General features: G+C 37.9%; 1 protein-coding gene across 1 annotated transcript; it reads right to left on the bottom strand.

Annotated features, from left to right (window-relative positions):
* Positions 1-22,758, bottom strand: LOC132039608 (protein SABRE-like). Its single transcript, XM_059430108.1, has 23 exons — positions 22,430-22,758; positions 20,231-20,342; positions 19,244-19,519; positions 17,275-17,534; positions 16,328-16,541; positions 14,309-14,479; positions 14,135-14,212; positions 12,616-12,867; positions 9,861-11,951; positions 7,034-8,891; positions 6,525-6,625; positions 5,937-6,293; positions 5,712-5,830; positions 5,272-5,521; positions 4,255-4,479; positions 3,133-3,272; positions 2,429-2,501; positions 2,110-2,211; positions 1,895-2,002; positions 1,448-1,780; positions 1,195-1,362; positions 623-995; positions 1-426 (listed from the first exon to the last, which is right to left on the bottom strand). The coding sequence occupies exons 1-23, from the start codon at positions 22,498-22,500 to the stop codon at positions 326-328; spliced, it is 7,833 nt and encodes a 2,610-aa protein (XP_059286091.1). The 5' UTR covers positions 22,501-22,758; the 3' UTR covers positions 1-325.
* Positions 22,759-23,386: the final 628 nt, after the last annotated feature.

Genomic DNA, 23,386 nt, shown 5'->3' with positions numbered 1-23,386 from the left:
TGATTACAAAATTTTGAACTATTACAAGTCCAAAAGTCCATTCTACATGGGTGACAAAATAAGTACAGGAGAAAAAAAAAACTCAAAGGAATCACCTCACATCTATTTTCAAGATATGTTTAGAACTCTATAAGGCAATGATAGTGGACTTATTTCCATCAGTGTGCACAGCTCTTACCTTGTTCAACTTTTTAGAACAAGTAGGCATCTCACACAATCTAAGTAGGAGTCAAGGATGCTAAACAAAATCCTATGCAAATGGAATGGCTGCAATTGGCAGTCCCACTTTAGATCCTAATCATATTTTTACTGTTATCGAGCTCTTCTAATCCTGCTCGTAAGGTGATGTTTCGCTTGAAGAATCGCTTTCAAATGTGGGGTTCCCGCTTGGCGATGAGGGGAGTGGTTCTTTTCCAGAAGATAAACCTGGAAAAAAATATTGAGTCAGCATAACAGTCATTGATACTCAGTAATGGTATAGCTGAAAAAATGAAGAAGAAATCTGGATTTTCCTGAACAGATATAGTAAAGCTGAGATTCTGTTAGCTCTAGTGTAGCATGGAGGTTAGAATATTTGATATTATGTTCCTCAAAAGCATTAGAATGTCAGAGATCCACCAACCTTTTGCTCCTCTGGGACGGAACTTCTTTGTATGTCGTCGAATCAGCTTCTTGGCCTTTGTTATGGTTAGTTGTCTTGCAAAGGGAGAGAATTCCGCCTCACCTTCACTCCAGTCAGCGTGCAAGTCATCTTCTTCACCCCTCATTGTCCGAAGCACGAAAGCCTTAGCCTTTTTTTTCTGAGAATTAAAAAGGCCTCTCACTGAGGTGACAAAGCCATCACCTGCACCATCAGTGGGACGCTTAAACGGGTTGTGCTCAGATTTTTCAGCTGAACCACCATCACTATCACTGAGATTCAGATCAATATCGGGAGCACCAGCAGCACTGGCTCCCTTAGCTTCCTTTTGGTTGTTTGCTTTAAACTTCTTGCCCTGAATTAGAATTAACAGACAGAGGCCATAAGCTTTAAGGTTCCCCCTAAGGTAATCTAACAGTCTGAGATACTTATCACGGAGAAAAAGAGAGGGACGGTTGTAATGCAGCTACATGAACCAGAAGCTGAAAACATTGATTTAATATAGCCAATAATTAGGCCATGAAAATTTAAAAATAAATTCCAGGGACTATAACCTGCATTCCCGTTACTGATTTAAGAACTCCCCAGATGATATGCTTCCTAACTCGTGAGAATAATCTCTGCCAGGTCCCAGTAAATTCAACACGATGGAATGTATCCATCAGCAATCTCATATCACCCACAGCAAATCTCGATCCTTCATATGTAATTTGTAACTCAACCTAACCCATGAACAAATAAGAATGAGTTAGTTATGGAACTAACAAATTTAGAAAACAAACACAGAATAACACAAAATTGACTAACTTGACTAATCTTGACATTGTGGAACTCTCTCATTCTTCGGGGCCTAGATTTTTTCTCATCATGTGCCTTCCCCACCTTTTTCTCCTCATTAGAGGATTTACCAGATTTAATTAATTTTGATTCCTTGGATTTGTTTTTGTTAGCTTCATCTGGCTGCTCGATACTTGCAAGGGGCCCACTTTTTGAAGAAGAAACACTTGATGAGTGCATTTGCAGTACAAGTTCATTAGCAACAGATTCAGCTACATTTTCTTCCCAGTTCCTATCAAAGGAGGACGTTCGTCTTAGCTTAGGGGTCACAACACTAGCATTAGCTTTTTGGTTCTTTGATGCCTGCACATAGTCAGCACACGAGACTCATTTGTTAAACAGATTTGCTCGAGAATTGTTTGATTAGAGATTAAGAAAGTAACTGAAGAATTTGCAACTAAGGAATCAGAAGCTCACTTGGGATAAATCACCATAAGAAGAAGAACTTGACACTGGTGCTTCCTGGGTTGTAGAGCCTTTCTTTGCACGCTTGGCACCAGCAGTAGTTGAAACTTTCCATACTTCCTACAAACAAGAAAATGTTGTGAACATTATCTTGTCACATGGTTAAAGCATCACGCGGATAAAAACTCATCCCATAGTACAATAGATAAATGGGAACCGAGACACACCTGCCGCCTGTGGGAGTCTTGTTCTTCTTCTGGAAAAAAATATGCCCACATCATGCTGTACATTGACTCAGTAAGATGTATCTTTAAGGGGTAAATCTCCACCTACACAAAGGAAAACTCTAAACAGTTTATGAGAGGAATTATCACAAAAGACAACAAAACAACGAAAAAGGGGTTGATCTGTTAAAAATGTCCTACTGCGAAGATCTAATGAATAATTCAATGAGATAACTGTAAGTCCCTGACTATGTGACATCTTCTTAAAGTAAAGAAACAACTTAAAAGGTTCAATATCTTTCTCAAAAACAACAATTATTACCTGCAAAAGTTCAATGGGAGAGTTTCCGTCTTTCGGAGCCCCCTGTTTAGCATCTACCCGGACCATCACTTTCCTGAGGCAATGACAAGTAAAATTATTGTGATCAACATAATGATTTCCAAGAACATTAATAGGGAAGCTATCAGTCCTCCCATTAACAGATTTTTCAATTTTCATCTAATGCTTCTCTTGCTTCCCTTTCAATAGGTATGTCTTATGGTGTTTTCTCCTAAGTGTTGACCCAAAAAATAAAAAAAGAGGAGGAACTTTATGCAATGCAAGCCTAATGGTTTTCAGTAGACATCTTCATTAAACCAAGTGTCAATTCTCTTAGTTCTAGGAAGAAGTAAAAGAAAGCTAAGCTTTGCCTTTGCCACACATAAACTCAAATAAATTAGACAGGAATCGAACACCAAGTTTAACTAGGTTTCAGTTAAGTAGGTATACAGAATTATTACAAGCGGAAAGCTGTAATAGTCAAGTATGTTCTGTGACTAGTCAATGCGGGCATGTCCTAGGGCACGTTATCTTCAATTCAGGCAAAGGACTAAAGTGATGAAAGCTCATTGGACATACATAGCCATAAAACAGAAAGACTCCATTAAGACACCAACGAGCAAAAGGAGAAAAGCACAAACAAGATGCATGACTAATAATGCAAGAAGTAGAACAGACAAGAAATGAAACAAAAAGAGCAGCATTACTTTCCCCATTCCGGAGGAGGATTCCATGCTGATAGAAGCATATCTGACTTGGCATTGGGCAGGCAGTTTCTCATAACAAAGTACTTTATTGTGAACTTAGCAATGCCAATATCTTTGTAATCTCGGTCAAAATCATATACCTGCATTGAGAAATGGCAAATGAAATATTTTGATTCAAGTGGTTCCATGTGAAAGAAACTACATTCATTTCTGATAACTAAAGTGATCAGAATTTAAGACTCCAAAACAGCTAAAAAAGACAACTAAACACTTTTTCCTGGTCAAATGCATTAACTAAATCAAGAGAGCCTCCTTCCTAAAGATATAGCAAGAGAATAGGCTCACCTAAGCCCTAATCTTCTTAGCCGGTACTTTACTGTTCATATGTAAGTGTCCTGGTCTGAACTTTGCTAACTTTTAAAAAAAAAAATAAGAACCCATAAGTTGGGTGTCTTTATTGATACGGAACAAAGCTACATAGGAGGAGGATATAGCCTGGCCTCCTCAAAAAATATTCGAGCACCAGAATGGAGAAAAAAACTTACTTTAACATTTAACTGACAGCGAGTCTTGAAATTATATTTGCACTAGGCACTGAACATTACATTACCTGATTCGGGAAATTTCTAGCTTCTAGAATAATCAAAAGATTTAGCTGCTAGTTCACTGTAGAACAGAGGTACAGTTTAGACTACATTGATTATCTTCTGTTTATTGGGTGGAAGCAGAAAGGAGGTCATGAACTAATACGAGAACACAAAGAATTAGTTACACTCAAAAACAAATACCAGACTTCCAAGCCAGCAGTTTCTAGATATAATTCATTTTGTTGGAGAATTCAGTATTTCCTGTCATAAAAGCCTATAAAAGGGCAGGCCGGTGCACTAAGCTCCCGCTATGCGCGGGGTCCGGGGAAGGGCCGGACCACAAGGGTCTATTGTACGCAGCCTTATCTTGCATTTCTGCAAGAAGTTGTTTCCACGGCTCGAACCCGTGACCTCCTGGTCACATGGCAACAACTTTACCAGTTACGCCAAGGCTCCCCTTCAAAAGAGAACCTCCATGGGAATTTCAGCCAAGAAAAGATAGAACCAAACACATTGAAATTATATAGGGACTCACCATGTCATTTATTTCAGCTTCACCAAATGATTTACCATCCACAAGCATACTCCAGACCACTTTATTAATTTGCAAAGAGATGCGCATAGCACAAGAAGGACTTTTGTTTTTTTCTTTCTCCATCAATCTTTGCTGTGCCGCCTTCTGTAAAGCCATTCTTAGAGAAGCAGATGACACTTTTCTAGATTTTTTAGCATTTGTCAGCTCTTTCTTCAGTTTTTGCACCTGTAGACAGTCGTTTACAGTTCACCTTAATACACCTCCTATTTAATAGTGTAATAAAATCTGTACAACGACAAATGAATGCCTGCCTTTCGGCCTTAGCATTCTGTTCAAACAACCTGTAGTGTGACCGATCTTTTTCGAAACAACCAATGACGCTAGCGGAGATTTTGGTGAATCTACTAGAGACAAGAACCAAACATGCAAATAATCATAACTAGTGTTAATTCCTCAAAGAAAATAGCTGCTAGGCTGAATACTCAGGCGCATTTCAAAAAAAAGAATCTAAAGCCAACCAGCCAATTGCTATTAGGATTAACATAAGTTCGCTGCAAATGGGGGTCCTTCAATATAACTGAAAAAGGGTTACATTGTTAAGGAAGAGTAATGCATGAATTTGTTTGTAAGAAAAAAGAAATTAGAAATTTAATATAAGAAAACTAGCCACTTAAGCTGAAGTAGAAACCTAAAACTGCAACTCTGCATCTTAATCAAAATTTTAAATCAGTTTTAGTACTTATTTTAAATGTTTTCCACTTTTTTCAGTTAGTTATAGTTTTTTCAATTGTTCTGTTCATATAATAGTTATTTGTCTTTATAGTTACTTTTTCTGCATTACATAGATATATAATTTTTCTTTTACTGCTTGTTTTATTACGAAAGCTCACACTTTAATTTTATTACACTTTTCTATGCTTTTCGCCTTTGAGAACACTGTTATTTCAGAATAAAAAAGGTAGGGGACTTGTACCATAGTCATATAAAGTAAAGGGCTTCAGAAAGTTCCTGTCTTACCAATATGGACCTTCCACCACTAATAATCCAGATATCACCTTCCTTTACGGGGCCCATGTCTGCGGAAACATCAGTACAAAGAGATAATCTCCTAATATCTTCCTGGATCAACTTCCGCATTCGTTCTTTATGCTCAAGGTCCATTCTTGCTAATTCTACCTCTTCCACTCCATCAGGAACGACTTCATCAGCCTCTTCTTCATCATCTTCATCATCACCTTCTGAATATGACAAACTAATTTTTCGAGGCCTGAAGTAGCAATTTCAATTAACTAAGTTGTATAAAAATGAGGATTGGGAAGCAACTGATCTAAACTCCAAGTATATTAAAGGGTTATAAAAGCAATACAAGATAGATGCATTCACTCCCACAAAAACGAGTTAAACACAACAAGATGTTCAGTAAAAATTAATGGCAAAAATTTAATAGGTGTCCATACTTTGGAGCCCGAGCAAGGAGAAGATTGGTCAACACATCTATCATAACTTGAAATTGGCGAGACGTCATCGCTGCTGTTATGTTATGTGAATTGAATGAAAGCTCCTTCAAGGGTTTCACCTGGATAAAACATTTATCATAATTGAGAATCAAACAAAAGATAGTACACTTGTGATCCCATGAAACAATGTCAACAGGTAGTCACAGATTAAGAAACAAGACATACCTTCAGCTGTGTTGTTCCGCTTTTATGTCTAGTGTAGCGGAAATACATATCACAAGGCATAAATACTCTTTCAAGTAATGCTCCAGTGCGTTTAACTTTAGGTGAGCTTCTACGAATTTTAGGGAGCCACTGCAGTCCAGCCCCCGGATCTACATCAGTTGGGGCAACATGTGCCTGTACCTGTTCTAACATCACAGACAACTCCATGCGATTCCACGTCACTTGTGGTTGAGCCTCAGGAACTTGGACACCTCCTCCACCAAGAGCTTTCTCAATCACTTCAGCACCAATGCAAATAACTGAATGGAATGAACGAGCCAAAACACGGCCACTCACAGCGGCTAACAGAAATCTACCCTGTCAAGGAGGTATCATTGTGTAGCATTAGCATAGATGTAAAATCAAAGTATTGGTACAGATTACACATAAATCATCTTTAGGATTTCTTGTATCTGTAGGAGTACCAAGTACGTGTGCAAATGCTCGGGGGAAGAGAATAATTTACATGGGTCAGTTGGTGCTTCAACTTATGACCTCGCTAGTCTTAAAATTAACAATCTTTCCAAGAATGAGTCTTTATTAACTTACATTTGCATCCTCGGAGTGAAGATTGAACTGTGGTTCAATGACATTCACCATAAAATGGCGAGTGCCCTCCCCCTCAGAGTCTTCAGCAATACCAAGCTTTTCTGGTAATAAAGAACAAAAAAGGACAAGCCACAACTATAAGCATTTAGCAGTGAGGAGTTCAAATAATGAGAAGTCCAGCAAAAGATTCTCGTGCACATCTCAAAGAGTATGTAAATGTTCATACTGATCACATTCACATGCACATGCAGCCATCTCCTGTTAGTGCAACAAACTGATTGTCAAAATATTCCAGCAAGTAAGCTGGATAAACCTAATACCTACACTTACTAGAAAAAAGTTGTTCCTGCTAGTCAGACTGTAAAATCAGTGAAATGCATAGCCTAACTTTTAGATGCACACTGCACCCTTTAAGAAATTGTGGTGTTATGCTTCCATGTTCCCCAAAAGAAGAATGCACATTCCATTTCCAATGTATGACAAGAATTCAAGTTTCAGTTAGAGATTACCTGTAGAACTAGACTGAGGAGTGTCTGCTTTAATTGCATTTGATGGAGGTTGTTCTAATTGTGATTTTGATGGCCCTGCAGGGTCTGGAGGAAATTTATGGTTATCATCTTGACTCCTTGATGGCCCTGCATCTTGACTGGAAGGAGACTTCTGGTTATCATCTTCGCGTGATTCGGTACTAGTAATTACCTTTTTCTCCTCCAGCAACTTTCGTTGGGCATATTGCCTAGAGGGAGATGGCTTTGAAGGTTCAAAGGCTTTCGATAATCCAGCTACAAAGGACCGAACAGCATCTCTGATTTCAAGTGTCCACAAAATCTTAAGACCATAGACAAAGATACGTTGACAATTATCTGCTATAACTACATTGTATCCATCATCATCACTTGGGTCAGATCTTGTTTTCTCGTCACTTTCACTCCCATTGTCAACCTCAGACTTAACGCAAGTCGTCTCAATATTTCTTCTACCAGCTTCTTGCCATGCCAATAAACTTTCGGGGTCAGCCTTTGGGGATTGCCTTCTGATGGTGAAGTACTCGGATGATAAAAGAAAACCGTCATCTTGATGTCTGTCCATACTTCCGCTCCTACTGCTAGGTTTATCATTAGTAGACATATCCAAAGGAGCAGACTGTGAATCTTTTTTAGCCATTTGAACTACTTTTGCAACACTGATGCTATCATCTCTGCTGATAAATGCCTTTGGAATGTGAAGGTCAATTCCTTGGTACACAAGTTCGAGAGGATCACGTACACTCTCAAATGTAAAATTTTGCTTACCCCGGCCTAAATAAATTTCTAATTTGAACTTCGTCATTGCAATTGTCAGCCCCTTAGCGGGGTCATCATCATATAAAGGCATATGCTTTATACATAATGGTGTTGAATCAACTCTAAACATAAATTCGGTCATTACTCTGTCCAATGACAGATTACCAGATCTAGGAACTCTTGGAACTCCAAAACGGGGCCATCTTGAAAAGGTCCGCAACTTCTGAGGAGGAATGTAGTTTAAGTTCCAAAATTTGATTAGCCATGCCAAATCATGAGGACCAACCTTTATTGTTGGGGAATTGACTGACCTGTTATCTTGCTTGAGATCTCCAAAGGCAGTGTCGCTCGAGACACCTTGATTATTCGCAGAGGGTAACTCTGACTGATTATCATGCAAGGGAAGAGAGGGCCTAAGCAAAAGATTCCACCGTAGGGACAAAGACGTTGATCTAAAGGGATCAAAAACTTTTTCACGAGGTACACCTTCATTTGGAAGAGCAAATAAATAATGGTTTAGAGGATTGCCAGAATCACAACCCCATTCCATTAACACTTCAACACTAAAGTCCGGGGCTTCCAGGAAAGGGCAAGAAAAGCTATCCAAACTGCTTAATAGAATCTTGAAGTCCCTCGCGAAAGCATAAATACGACCATCTGCCTGCTGGATTTCCATATACCCAGTTGCTACCTGAAGCCTATTGGACTTTTCATAAGGATCAGTACTGGAAAGAATATTGACTTGACTTTCACCGAAATATAAGGTGGAGTTCCCATGAATGTAGTGTCTCATTTCATCCCACCATGGCAAGCTCTTTTCCTTTTTAGGAAGTGGAGGATCCGGATTTGGATTTCTGATGCTCAAATTGGCCCTACGAAGGGCCACAGTGAAAGCATAGCTGAGATCAGTAAAAGCAGGTTCAAAACCAACTCCATAAGAAATTTCTGCTTTCTGAAAGTGTAAGGGCAAATCCAAATATGTTTTCATTGGTGGAGTTGTTCCAGTGAGTGACCGAAGCAGACGGACCTTTCTCCATCTCCCAATGAACACATTTTGCTGCATTTGGGGCTGAAAAGGTGTCGCCTGCAATTATTATTGACAGAACCTTGTTCACCAATATGCCAGTGCGTACATTCCACACATTCAAAAGGCAATTGATGAATAAACCTTTTGAAAAAACTGATAAATCAACTTCTCAAGAGAAAAAATAAATGAGGAAAAAGTTAGACATCTTATGTTTTAGAATTATCCAATTCCAAGGTGCAAAGATAAACATAAATTTAAATGGTATTATTATCTCACTCAAGATTATTTCACCTAGTAGAATCTTAGTAATAGCTTATGGATATCACTAGCGTACTAATGGAACATCGCAAAAAGAGTTAAATATACGTTACAACTCAGAATTTGTTGAGCATTAAGTGAAACAGAACACCCACAGAATGGAAATACAAGCAGCACTACTCGTCCTTGTTGCCTTAACACAACCGAAAGTGAAATTGACTTGACAAAGGCAACACTAAAGACTGCACCATACTGATAATAATATTTTGATTTATTCCTTATACCGTAACATTGTAGTACTATGTTGATAGCTATTTCATGATGATTTAACTGGGAACTTTACTCATCTGTCAGAATTAACATTTCAAGTCATATAGGTCATACTAATATTTCCAGTACTGGAGCAAGTAAAACTGGTGCTTTGATTGGCAGATTTTAAAATAACGGAACTTGCATCTGCACTACTATGTCTAGTCCCTTCAATGTTTTAGAATGACCAAATGATAGCAGTTGCAATAAATTTGGGAGGTCTAATTGAAAACTATTAAATGAAGAATCTCCGATTGTCTACATATGAGAAGAAGCAATTTCATTTTCACATCATAAAGAAAAATGAAGTTTATAAGTATCGCAAGATATCCAAAAACAAAATCGAGCAGACAGCAGATGCAGGAAAAAGTTATTTGCCTTTTCATGACCATATATTTTCTGAAAAATCCATACGGTTGGGGCTTTGAGAATGAAAAAGAAAAGAACTAAAGAGTGAACCTGCTGAGCCATTATGAGACGGCCTTCACATCGGCCTGAATTAGCAGCAAGTAGAGGACATGTGTAGTTTCTTATCAGAACAGCAAGAGAACCTGTACGCAAATTGAGGTTACAACCATATAATCGTGAAAAAGGGATGCTATGTGCACGACATACTGGATCGAGCTTTTGCAGAAGCTCTATCATCCCTGCATCACCTCCTTCAATTTTTGTCAAGGTTACATCTAATTCATTAGCAGATATTGAGAATAGCGAAGTTCTTGCGGTGCTAGGCTTGAAACCCGCTTGAAATCCTTCATTACAGGCCCCAGATCCTTCTGCCTGAACAAGCTTCTGGCATGCTTGGTAATATGACGTGAATGACTGCTTGTAGATCTTCTCTCGCAGTTTCTGAATGGCTGAAGTATCTTTTACATCAATCTCTTCTCCATTAAGATTGATTTTGCCATCATCAAGTGTATCATTTCCTTCAGCAGCACTTTCGCATTTTCCGCCTTTGGAAATAAGTTCATCAAGAAAGTTTAATCTGACAGCTGATTCAGAAGCCCCGTTCCTCCATAGCTGATAATGTTCATCAAGCCATCCCTGTAGTGGTTCTTCTTCAATATCAGCTGTGAGCTTCTTTATGCAGAGTCTGACTCGACCAAGTTTTGTTGAACTAGTCTTTTTAGCTTTTGGTTTCTCTTCCTTATTGGGAAACATAAGTTTAGTCTTTGCAGCAGTTACGAGCTTTAAAGCTCGAATCATATCCTCAACAGAATCATCAATTGCACGCAATTGCAACCTGTATGGAAGGCATATATGAACATCAAGGGCTTGAATTACCCAATCCCATGTTGTGCCATTCTCAGTTTTTTCATTTGGTGCGCTGCTAGAGGGTTTGGGAATACGAGAGATTTGCATCCTACTGCTTCTGAATATTCTTGCATCATTGAAGTTGAGTATGATCCCTTCAAGAAGCATACCTATCCGAGCATTTTCTGAAAAGATAGACTGCACCTGAATAGCTGTCTCAACACCATCTCCAACTTCAGCATATATATTAAGCACTTCCACATCAACAGCAAAAACCGATTCTCTTTTCTTGTGTTGTTTCTCCAGTTGTTGTGATTCCTTGGAGGTCCCTTTGCTCTGCTCGTTATCTTTAAGATCTCCTTCTTTAGCAGGATCTTGAAGCTTCTGATTGTGCACGAGCAACTTCAATTGCAGACCCAGCTCAACCAATGCTATATGCACATCAGGCTCCCATCTCACCGATATATCGGTAGCACTAAAGAGAGAGCATGTCGAAATCTCTTTAAGGCCACCAGATCGTTTCACAAACTTTGTGTTCTGCATATCAAGCAATGTAACTCTATTTCCAAGGTTTCGGTCTTCTAAATGTTCTTGATAGATAGATTTGGCTCTTCCAAGCTCTACTTGTGTTGATTGTTTCTCCTTGTTGATACAAAACTTGAGGTGGAAAATATCAAGGGACACAGAATACTTCACTTTTTTTAGCTCATCTGAAGCTGTAGATGTTATACTTGCAGTGCGGGGTGTACCATCGGCTGAAACACTAATCACAATACGACCACCCTGAGATCCGTAGTTGACCCGTTTCGGGTCAGGAACAACAGCATTTTCCAAGCCCACCTCTCCACTTATATTTAAAGAGCACTGTTGTAGATTGAATTTTATTACTTGAATCCCTTTTCCTGATGGCTTGGTTGATTTCGTTCCCTGGGTATTTGGTTTCTTACCAGATACTGAGAAACTCTTCAGGAAACGCTTGAAAGAGAAAGCTGCTGATATCAGGGATGCAAGGCTCTTATAGGTCAAGTATACACTCATGCCAGTAAAATCAACAGAGAGAACTTTTTTACAGTTGTGTCCGTCTTCGGGTGAATCCAAATCTTTCCAGCCTAAATCAAGACTGATTTTTGCTATATGAATTAGTGAACTCGTGTTTATTTCAACCCCAACTAGTTCCTTGAAGCATTCTTGATGCTCATCAGACATGTTTAGATTGAATTCAACAATTTCCATTTGCACTGCTGCATCTGCACTTGATGAATTGTTGGAAAAGACATGTAATGACTGAGAACAACCCTGCAATGTATAGATGAAAAAGGAAAATGCATCATTTGTTTTTTGTACCGAAGGACGATGCATCATAATTAACATTTTAAAAAGAAGAGGAGGAAATAACACGTCTAATACGAAAAGTATTCTATACATACAGCTGGCAAGCTAGTTATCCATGCTAATAGTGATTGTAAGCTTTTCTGAGTACTTTGTATAGGAGGAGAAACTAAATGAAGTTGAATGCAACATGTCTCGGATTACAAGGAAAAGGCAAGGAAAATCAGTCCATGCAAAAGCGCACCAACTCCGTGAATTCATTGTAGCTGAGATGCAAATTGCAACATAAACAACAACATCATAACCAGTGTAATCCCACGAGTGGGATCTGGGGAGGGTAGAAGTACACGTAGACCATACCCCTTCCTTGTAAAGAATTCAAACTGCCATCTTAACCCACATAATTTCAGCAGATCTATACTCAGATATTTAAGCATTGCAATCTGGTTAAATCAACCAAATAGCTAAAGTAAATTCGTGCAAAAAGGCAGACTCAAATTTTTTTTTTTTTTTTTTTTTTTTGTGAAGTGAAAACATAAAAGATTTGAGAAGGAACAAAGAGAAGAATTTCAAGTCAGGGGCAACATTTCAATAAGAGTCAAAGATGTATTTTCAATATCAGAAGTCTTACACGACACAATGGCAAGCAATTCAGATCATAGACCATTATAGTCAATTCAGGGGCCGAAATAGTGAAAGTCCACATAATGGCTTTATGATCGGATGTCCTTGGTTTTTCACGAGTAGAACTTTCTTCTTTGAGTACCATCTTCTTTTTCTTTGAAGCATGAAGGCGCAGCCAAGGTTGTAATCTAGTAATCATGAGGTTGCACCGGGTACCTCCCAGCTTGACACCAGTTTCACATCTGATAGGCGAAGTAGGCTGAAAATAAAATGTTACGGACGATCAAATTGCAGGAGAAGAATTGACTGAAGACTTAACAGAAATAATGAATGCCAAAGGGGAACCAAGAAAAAGATGATATACAGAAGAAGAATGAAAACATGTCATGGTACAGGAGCACACATATAGAGGTCAACCCTTAACAAGCACAAGATATGCTATAGCAGCAACATGCAAAACCATGCAAACGTTTCAACTCCTGATAAAGAAAATGGAAAGCATGAATAGTCACTAAAACCACAGGAATATTGAGGAAAAGAAAAAACCCCACCCAACTCCTACAGACCTTGCAGCACTGCCACCTACTCAACTCGACTATATACAAGAATAATGTTTGGAAGTTAGCCACTAAGAAAGCTTCTCTTATATTCCCAACCTGCTGTTTCCCCCTTCTTCGCATGCAATAATCATGGAATTGGCAGAACGTTCATGTGAATGGTTTCAATTGGTATACAAACGTACGAGCTTACAGTGTATAGCCCACAACATTGTCCAAATTTTGCTTCCATCATCCTTACCCGTTTTGCACGTCAATTATGTGTCCATTCCCACCTCCACTTCAATTTGTATTAAACCATAATTTGAGCCTTATAGCATATTCTATATTTAAACTAATTCGCTTAAATTTCACGTGCACAAGTTTTTGTATTTCCATTACATAAAAGAGAACTCCATTTTTCCTGTTAAATGAAATTGGACAAAATGGATATTATTATGCACTAAATTGGGAGACCCGACGAAACCAAATAGATAGCCGGTTAAAAATTTCTTGAAACGATGAATAGAAGAGCAACTACAGATGTGAAGACAGTAATTATGAAATATTAATTAGGTATTGAAATCATAAAGAGATTATTAAGCAGGTGTGGTATGTAAATCAGGGGTGCTGAAACACTAAGTTCCATTGATATCTATTAAGAAACACCTAGGTCCTAGACTAATCCATATATGTGATATAAGACGTAGAGCAAGTAACAAAGGTTAGAGAACGTGCGTAAAGAGGACCTAGACCCCCTCCCTAGGCATAAGCCCATGCATGTTATGTCGGGAAAGGCAATATCTAATCATCTTAATTACCATATCAAATTTTGAGAACTTCACTGAGGCGAAAATAGTATGCCCAAGTTTGCCTTTTCAAAGGTGAAAGAAGAACTCTACCATGTGCTACGATGTTAACTGTCTAGCAATTTTCCAAAGATAAGAAAGCTAAGAAAATTGGTGCCATTAAAAGCAGGCAGCATTTTACCTCACGTGGAATATAAACTGAAGCGATGGTTTCAAGTTTTGATATCTCGACAATCGATGTGCCGGCATCTTTAAGTAGCTACAGAATAGTAAAGAATCAATATTTAGATCAATATTCGGCAATAGAAATTTTATAATAAAGAAGAGTTTAAAGGAATTAACCATGCAAACATACATGAATCTCACTGATCTCCAACTGAACATGGAGTTGCGTGCCTTCTCCAACATCTTCAATAGATTGAGTTTTTGAGCCTTTTAGTTGGATGCCCGTAATGCTATTCTCAACCATAAAACCCTCTGCCCGGTGCACAAACTTCATATCCACTTTGGGTAAAGTGAAGCTAAGCTATCAAACAAAATACAGTAAGTATATCAATCAAATGCATGCACCACAATCTACATGTGTGTTAATTACATAGCAAGTGTTGGCATCCCATGCAGTATGTCAATCCTGTGTTATTTACCAAGCATTGCACGAGATGATGCCTAATACACAAGTCACTTCTATTTTACTGCTTGATAAAAGTTGTTAACCTAACTGAACCTGTTTTTCCTGATAGGCACTCTGCCAACTGCACTCAGATCATGATTTCCATTTAAAGTTTCAACGGTGGATAATAATCAAATTTCTTTGAGTAATGGGGAAAAAAGAAAGCTTAAAGTGCCTCACAGTGGATTTGTTGCCTAAAAAATTAAAGAGAGAAATTACAGACATAGCAGACCAGTTCTTCTAAGTCTCTACCCAACAAATGTAGGGGTAAAGTCTACGTACATCCTACCCTCCCCAAACCTCATTTGTGGGATTACACTGGGTAAGCTATTGTTTTAGCAGACCAGGTCTTCTAAAACTACAGGAGGAAGAACTAGTCAATGAAGGAGTTAATTTCAACTGGATAGGACCACATCAAAAGTTTCAGTCAAAATGCTTGATATTGAGAACTGAATATGTCGAATCCAATTAATTGGCGCATGTTTCACACATACCGGAGTATTTGAAGAACACTATCGTAAATTAGAGCCTAGTAACTAATAAATTACATGTAAAGTTTAATTGTTCTAGTCTAGTATTGCTTGTGATTATCTGGAATAAAAATCCAACAGCATCATCTTCATGCTATTGAACCTCAGTTTTCCAGTTTGTTCTAATCGCCTTTTCTTCCTAGTGGTAATTGTAAAGAATGGATCTTAGGCCTAACTCAACCCCAAAAGCTAGCTCATGAGGGGAGGATTTCCCAAGATCATATAAGGAGACCAAACGCATATCCCGCAACCGATGTGGGAGAATCAACACCCCCTCGCACCCCCAGGACTGGACATCTGGAGCGTGGACATATAAGATGGGGGCCCAACATCAGGTAAACAATGAATTGGGCCCCCATCTTAAATGTCCACGCTCCAGATGTCCAGGGTAAACAATGAATTGGGATAGGCCTGGCTCTGATACCATGCAAAGAATGGATCTTGGGCCTAATTCAACCCCAAAAGCTAGCTCACGAGGGGGTGTTGATTCTCCCACATAGGTTGTGGAATAGGTGTTTGGTCTCCTTATATGGTCTTGGGCAATCCTCCCCTCATGAGCTAACTTTTGGAGTTGAGTTAGGTCCAAGATCCATTCTTTACAGTAATCAACTGCATCGCACCATCCGTTAAGAACCTCGACTTAGAGCAAATCTTGCTACAACACATTGCATCTCCCATCATCGTGTCATCCCCAATTTCAGCTCTCATAATTCTTTTAAGATCCTTCCCCTATTAATTCAATAGACCCAAAGTCGACTCCATATAACCTCCTATGCTTTTAAACATGGTTGAAAGAGAAACTTCCCTTTTTCATGTTTCTGATCTTCAACCTCATATTTCATGCACCTTCCATCCCTAACTTCTGGCTATTGCCTCTGTTAAGGCCCACATAAGTCGAGGGAATGCAGTGCAGGTGTTTGACTTGTCCCACATCAGTTGTGGGATGAGAATTTGGCTTCTTACATGGTCTTGGGCAATCCTCACCTCATATGAGCTTTTGGGATTGAGTCAGGCCGAGTACCCATTTCTTAACGAGCTCTAAAACGTAGTAAAGCACAAGTTGTACGTTTCGTCTCTGCTTATTCGACACTTTAGCACAGATACCAAACTGCTGAAGAGGATGAAATATATAGTCAAACACGTCAGAAAAGATGAGAATAAGGAACTAACTGACCTTTTCTGGAAACATAGAAGCATATTTTTCTCTCATAACAGCCAAAGCTGCTGGTTTTTTCTCCAGTGTTGCAGCAGTGCCAGATTCATTAGCCGGCTTTACAGCTACATGTGCAGTATCAGCACCTTTCTTTTTAACAAGCAGCTCCTCATTCAGATTAACATAAATTTCACCATTTCTGATATCCACATTCCTAACAACCGTTCCTGCTTCCCTAAATGAAAAGAAACAGCAAAGAGAAGTAATCAGGCACAGTCAACATCAGACTAAAAGATGAAAAGTTGCTTTCTCTAAGATCAGATTACATGAACACATTTGACTAAGTTACAACTAAAAGGAGCTAGTTTTTGAATATGGGAGTTACCATCCAAGCAAATTGACTTGCTTTAGATGAGAAACCAAACAAAGCTCTAGTTTAGATATTTATGTTCCTTGTGTACAGCATATTTGGAGTCACCGTTACTTCTTTAACATAAGGCATCTTACGTTGCTGGGAGGAGAACTATTTTCCTTGGAAATTTAGTTGTTGGAGATGCTTAGGGCTTCTACTTTCAAAGAAAAATAAATCAATTCGGTGTACATTTTTATACTTAAAAGTTATAATCTATAAAAAGAAAGAATAAGTAGAAGTAGTTGACCCAACTGATTATCCTAGAATGGAATTCTCGTGGTTTAAAACATCTAGGTAATGAGATGACCCAGGCTGTTAATATGCCGTAGGAAGAAATTAATGGCATGGACAGTAATGGTACTCTGGAAGCTTAGTTTTTGATTTAACGTAACCAGCAAGTAAATACCAACGAAGTCTGTCTCTCCATGTACAGGCTCAAAGAGAAGTAACTAGGATTTGAATGACCAGAAAAGAGGTGCTATAAATTGTCAGTTACTGAATATGTTAAACTACATAAATGAATTTTTAAACAATGAAAGAATTGAAAAAAGTATACCTATCATGGCCAAACTCACACAAGAGAGAAAATTCCTCACAACTGACAGGAGCAGAGGTTCTTTCAGTCATGTTTAGTATTTCACGGTTGACAGGAAAAGATCCACTGTGCATTAATGATTGACCTGAACTGGTCTGTGATTCGGATAAGTGAACAAGAATAGAAACAATGCGAAGCTTGACAGACAAGGCTGGCTCTGGTCCACTATCTTTATATATATCAAGTGTCATCTCTTTAACTTCCAAACCAGCTTTTGGTGTCTACAAAATTTAAAAAGTGAACCAACATACATGAGAAACACGAGACATGAGGGGGGGAACTGACGAAATAAATAAGCAGAACATAAGCATAAAGAAAGGAAAAAAAGAACATGTACATCACAACCAATTAGGAACATGGAACATACTCCAGTCAAAATGGATGTCCCATTAAGAACAACTTTATATAGCTATCACTGCATCAACTTACTACACAAAGGCTACAGCTCATTGCAGGACAAAATCTATTTTCGTACAACTCCTTCACTTTATAGGTAATGAATTTCCATGCACATAAAGCATTAATAATATTCCCCGATACCACTAACTTATGAAGTACTCCAAATTATCCTGTATAAATTTCCATGCACATAAAACATTAATAATATTCCCCAATACCACTAACTAATGAAGTACTCCAAATTATCCTCCTCTTAGTAGTGCTTCTTAATAATCTGTACCCAAAAGTATAAGAAGAGTCTAAAATATATATTTCAATGTCCCATATATAACTTTATAAAAGAAAAAACAAGAGCACATTTTTTTCTTTTGATAGGTAAGATAATTGAATTAGAAGCACTCAAAGGGGAACCCATGTACACCGGAGTATACCAATAAACCAAAAGAGAATATCCAAATTTCGAAGCACCTATCCTCTCAAGTACCTCAGAATAGTGATTACAGCTAATCAACCCCTTAAGACAATACATTCTGCTCATTGAGGTTTTCGTCATTTTCCTTTCTTGACGTACTAACATTGTCGATCACCACCAACCCAAGCATTTTTGGCTCCACTTCGCGTTCTTTGTCTGTTCCCTTTTGTTCTTGCCTGCACTCTGAAAGCTACTTCTTGCAAGCTCTTCTCAGTTTACCCTGACTGAACATTTACCTTCACTTCATATGGTCCCACTATATACCCAAAAACTGTCTAAAATCTTAAAACTCTGCCCTCCTGAAACTGGTCTGGCTACATCCTCGTGTTAAAGTATAGAACACGTTAAAATGGAAGTCATACAAATGCTTAAACATTAGCCACAAATTGCAGATTACTTTATTCGGGTTAATATTAGTAGGATCTCTAGTTTCACATTTATTGTCAAATCAGTTAACACAAAAATCAATATGTTCCCATCAGCCAATTATATACTTCAACAGATTCTTTTGTTTATCTTAAATAACAGTGTTGTCTCGGCAAGCTTGCGCGCACTCGACTATTCCACTGGGTACCTTGTACCTCGCACTAGTACAGATACCAGGTTAATTCCACTAAAGCTTAGACAGATAGGAAAAGAGCACCTAGTTTTTGTCTCTATTGGGATTTGAACATTGGTCACCTATTATTTATAACAAAGCAAGGATATTAACTAATATAGTAGGATTCGAACCTTGGTCACCTAGCTTTTGTCTACAATTCTAATCCTACTATGTATAAGTTGAACTAACGGAAGAAGTGCACACTACAAGCAAAAGCAATTAATATCCTTGCTTTGTTATTACCGCTCACACATAAAGAAAAAATCTCAGTGAATCAAAAGATTAATCAAATATTGTAATAAGTATCTTCAGCATACCAATTACAAACAGTCACAATTTTGACAAAAAGCAACATCAATTGGAGTTTTTGATGCAACATTATGGTGGAAGAAAAGGCAAGTCAAACAATAATCATAAACGCCCAAAAGATCTAGTGTGGTGATTGGAACCAGGCTTACCTTCACAACCGTCTCAGTCATAGAAACCGACAAGAACCTGGCTATATTAGCTATAACCATCCACTTTCCTCTACCTAATTTCCGAGATTTACGAGATCTTTTGCTCTTTGAGCTTGTTTTCTTTGAGCTTTTACTTGAAGCCCTCATTACAACTTTTAAGCCGCATATTAACAGATGTAGTTTTGGATCCCTGGAAATCAAACCAGCCCCACGCTTAACCAAGGACTGTTGTACAGTGAGTCTGATTTCGCCGATGGATATGCTTTCAACAGCACCCTGAAAATTATCAGTTAAGATGATGAGAACAAAGATTTAAGTAATCTATGACTCAGGATAAATATAATATCTTGCAGGGAATTGTTGCCTTGACAAGTAAACAATCACAAACTTGCAACTCAAGGTCAAAACAGTTATAACAGTTTCATTCCCTTAAGTGGAGGACCTAGACAAATCACTGTGCACTTGGTGTAAGAACAATACCAAGTACTGGAACAACATACATTACCACAACATCATTTTCTATTTCGGAACTCAAAGACATGGTACAAAAATGGCAAAGGTGATCTTTAAAATCCTAGATACCAAATTATTTTCTAATAAATGGAAATGCTTGCTAACAAGGACCCTGTTCCAGTCCGGTCATATACTGGAACTCAGAAGATTGATGCCAAGAATGCCAAAGTGATCTTCCAAGTTTTTGGTTGATTTAAAACAACAAAACTTGCTGTCATGGACAAAGCTGGTCAAGTATACAGCACTCTAAGCAATGAATAGTACTATAGAGAATGTATGCACACCCCAAAATAGTGTGAAGTCAAACACAGTAAGCTAAGAGAATAAATATAAACAGAAGAAAATGTAGACTTGATTGCGTTAAAAACTGTTCCCTCAAACAAAGACAGGATCAAAGACAATTGGAACCACTCCCTTAAAGTATAGATCACATTGAAAGAGAACAAAGGAAAAGAGTAAAAGAAACAAAACAACCTTGTTGAACTTCACCGCCACGTCTCTCAAGCAATTACATCCTCCAACACGGAATGAAACGGAGGCTTTCATGACCCGGCTTAAAATCCATACGAACAACCTGGAGGAAAATCTGAGCAAGAAATGCATAAGGATCACAGACTAAAAAATAATTCAATGAATGTAAAAGAAAAATGAGATTCACGGATTCAAGATCGACCAAAACAAGGCACGCTGTTGTTTCAGTTAACACAATTTTATTTGGATCGAACTAGCAGACTTTTTTTTATCTTTTTAGCTTAACAGAACTACACTGCTTAATGCTGATAATACAAAAAATGGAAAAATTTCTGCAATAACACTTTCTGATCACTATTGAGACTCAATTTTATGGTATGACCTTAAATAGACTTATTATTTTGCATCAAACGGAAACAGTGAAGACTAGCATACCATCAAAACATTTAAGCGTTACATTCTACAAAACCACTCTATCAAATTAATATAGAGTAGAGAATTATGAATGGATTTGAACTCTATCCAATTTGTACACCTACTAGTGTCTAATAGTATGTTCTTTAAAGCCATTAGCACAACCGATAAAGTTCAACTGTTCAACTGATGGTAAATAATTCTCCAATATATTTGGAGAAAGCACTAGCACAACCTTAAAGTTTTAACCAATGATACATAATTTTCACGCCATCTCATTTTATATGATCACATATTACTAGACATGAAGCTGATGATGTTAAATGTTGACTTATATAATCCTTTGTTTTTGTTTCAGAAAGAATGACGAGTTCGCACAATTAGGGTTATTCCATTCAGTTTTCCAGTACTTGTACTAGTGGGAGGGTGGCATAGTCAAGGTGTACGTAAGCTGGCGTGAACACCACCGTCATAAAAAACAAAAAATAATAAAAAACACTTGAAAGTGTAGATAAGGCGCACAGTTACATAGCAATTAAGTGTGAGCATGCAGAATAAAAGGCGGCACCATACTATTGGGTTGCACCAGCTAACTCACATGAGATCTCTCATTAACAAAAAAAAATATTTTAAAAATATATGAAAAATCGTACTCAAACAAAAACTATTTGGTGAAGAGGCACATAAAATGGATAAGTGAGAATAATGATAATACAGTTAATGGTAAAAAAATTACACCTGAACTATCACTTTTTCGCGAGTTTCACACCCTAACTATTAGTTTTTCCCATTTGCTACCTGAATTATCCTCATCTATGTATTTTTTTTTTGATTAAGCACCGGGTGTCCGAGTCTCTTTGAGCCCCGACTAATCCCGAGGGTGCACAGGCCCTCGGCAAGGAGTTTCCCGCAAGTGCACCACGGGTAATTCGGGTTTCCCCGGTCATGGCCCTCGTAAATTGTTTGCACCCAGCGGGTTTCGAACTTGAGACCTTGAAAGGGAGCACCCCAAGGCTCAAGTCAATTGCCACCAGGCCAACCCCTGAGGGTTTATCCTCATCTATGTATTAAAACACAACTCTAAGTTGATTAGGCCAACTATCAGTTGTTTCTTTTTTCTACCTGAACTCCATCTTCTATGTATATTAAAACACATCTCGAAGTTGATTAGGCCACTATCACTTATTTCCCTTTTCCTACATGAACTATCATCGTAGGTGTGTTTAATACACATATGGTGATAGTTCAGGTAGGCAAAGAGACTAGCTGATAGTTGAAGTATGAAACTTGCCAAAATCTAAAGTTCAGATGTGTTTTTTGATTGAAAATTTATAGCCTGTTTAGCTAAGCTTCTAAAATCAGCTTATTTTAAAAAGTGATTTTTTCAAAAGTACTTTTCTTTTGGCGAAAAGGAGTTTGTGTTTGGCCAATTAATTTAAAAAGTACTTTTGAGCAGCAAATAGTTTTTGGCCAAGCTTTTAAAAAGTGCTTCTAAGTGTATTTTTTTCAAAAGTACTTTTCAAAAAAGTGCTTTCAGGCGAAAGCTATTTTTTTAGCTTTTGAAAATCTGTTTCTGCTACTCTCCAAGAACACTTATTTTAGCCAAACACCTCATAAGCACTTATTGAAAAAATACATACTTTTGAGGAAAAATAAGTTTGGCCAAACAGGCTATTAGTCTCATAGACAAAAACAAAGTCCGGAAATATCCCAGAATTGAAAGATTATCATACGGGAGCAAGTAGCAGTGTAATTGATAAATAATAGTTGAAATGCATGTTGACTTACTTGATTATACTATATAGTATAGCCGAAACAACAAAGAAACCGAACATATACTTAGCCAAAGAAGCAGCCATGTTGGATCGTATCTAATATCGTGCCTCACTGATAAATCATTTGTTCAAAGCAGAAAAAAACTCAATACACTATACACTGTGTTTCTGCATTCTTTCTTCATTCAAAGAAAAAAAAAAAAAGGAATTGCAGTTGGCTAAGGTGGAGAGTAGTGATGAATAATAGAGAGAAATTGAGAGAGAAGCGAGGTAGAAGGACAATCAGTGGAAAAGGAGTAATAGTAGGAGAAGGACGTAAAAGGAACTGTTTTTGATCCGCCATATTTGCTAAACTGAAAAGAGACAAGCCTCTTCACTTCCTACGTTAAGTATTTGGCTTTAATACTTGGACCAAAAAAGAAGGGAAAAAGAAAAGGCTTATGTGGAAAATGGCAATTTCCACGATTGCTCTTATTCGGGTGGTCTTTAATTTTTGCCACTCAAATTTCTGGTCTTTAATTTTTGCTCTTCGCCAAAAATATTCTGAGATTCTGGGTTAGAACCCCTAGCTGAATCAAAAAAAAAAACGCAAGGCAGAATTTCGTTGCAACATTAGGGCTATTCGGACAAAAGTTAGACCTTAAGGCCTAACTGTTGTAGAATTCCAGCAGAGTAAAAAAAAAAAAATCTTTTTTGGCGTTACGGCAAAAGAAAAAAAAATTCCTTAAGGCGGATTCTGAATTAAGGCTAAATTTTAAGGCAAATTCAGCCTTGTAAGGCAGACTTTTCGTGAAGCCTTGCCTTACGAATTTTTCCTTTTTTGACTAAGCAGGGCTCGAACCCAGAACCTCAGATATTTTCTGCCACTTTTTTAAGCGAAGGGAAAAAAAATTAAAGATCAGCAATTTGAGGGGCAAAAATTAAAGACCGGCATCTTTGAAGACAATCCGTGCAAAAAAATGAAATTAGT

The sequence above is a fragment of the Lycium ferocissimum genome, chromosome 12, assembly GCF_029784015.1.
Source record: "Lycium ferocissimum isolate CSIRO_LF1 chromosome 12, AGI_CSIRO_Lferr_CH_V1, whole genome shotgun sequence".
Taxonomy (NCBI): domain Eukaryota; kingdom Viridiplantae; phylum Streptophyta; class Magnoliopsida; order Solanales; family Solanaceae; genus Lycium; species Lycium ferocissimum.
The sequence above is the reverse complement of the archived record's forward strand: the minus strand, read 5'-3'. Positions and strand labels throughout refer to the sequence as shown.

What these genes read in the sequence shown, in the direction of transcription:
- LOC132039608 (XM_059430108.1), bottom strand. Translation starts at nt 22,500, where the DNA reads ATGGCTGCTTCTTTGGCTAAGTATATGTTCGGTTTCTTTGTTGTTTCG. An exon ending in GTGGTGGAAGGTCCATATTG is followed by an intron (nt 4,480 to 5,271) that starts GTAAGACAGGAA and finishes GACTGTCTACAG; the next exon opens with GTGCAAAAACTGAAGAAAGA. An exon ending in CTCCCATTGAACTTTTGCAG is followed by an intron (nt 2,212 to 2,428) that starts GTAATAATTGTT and finishes TCCTTTGTGTAG; the next exon opens with GTGGAGATTTACCCCTTAAA.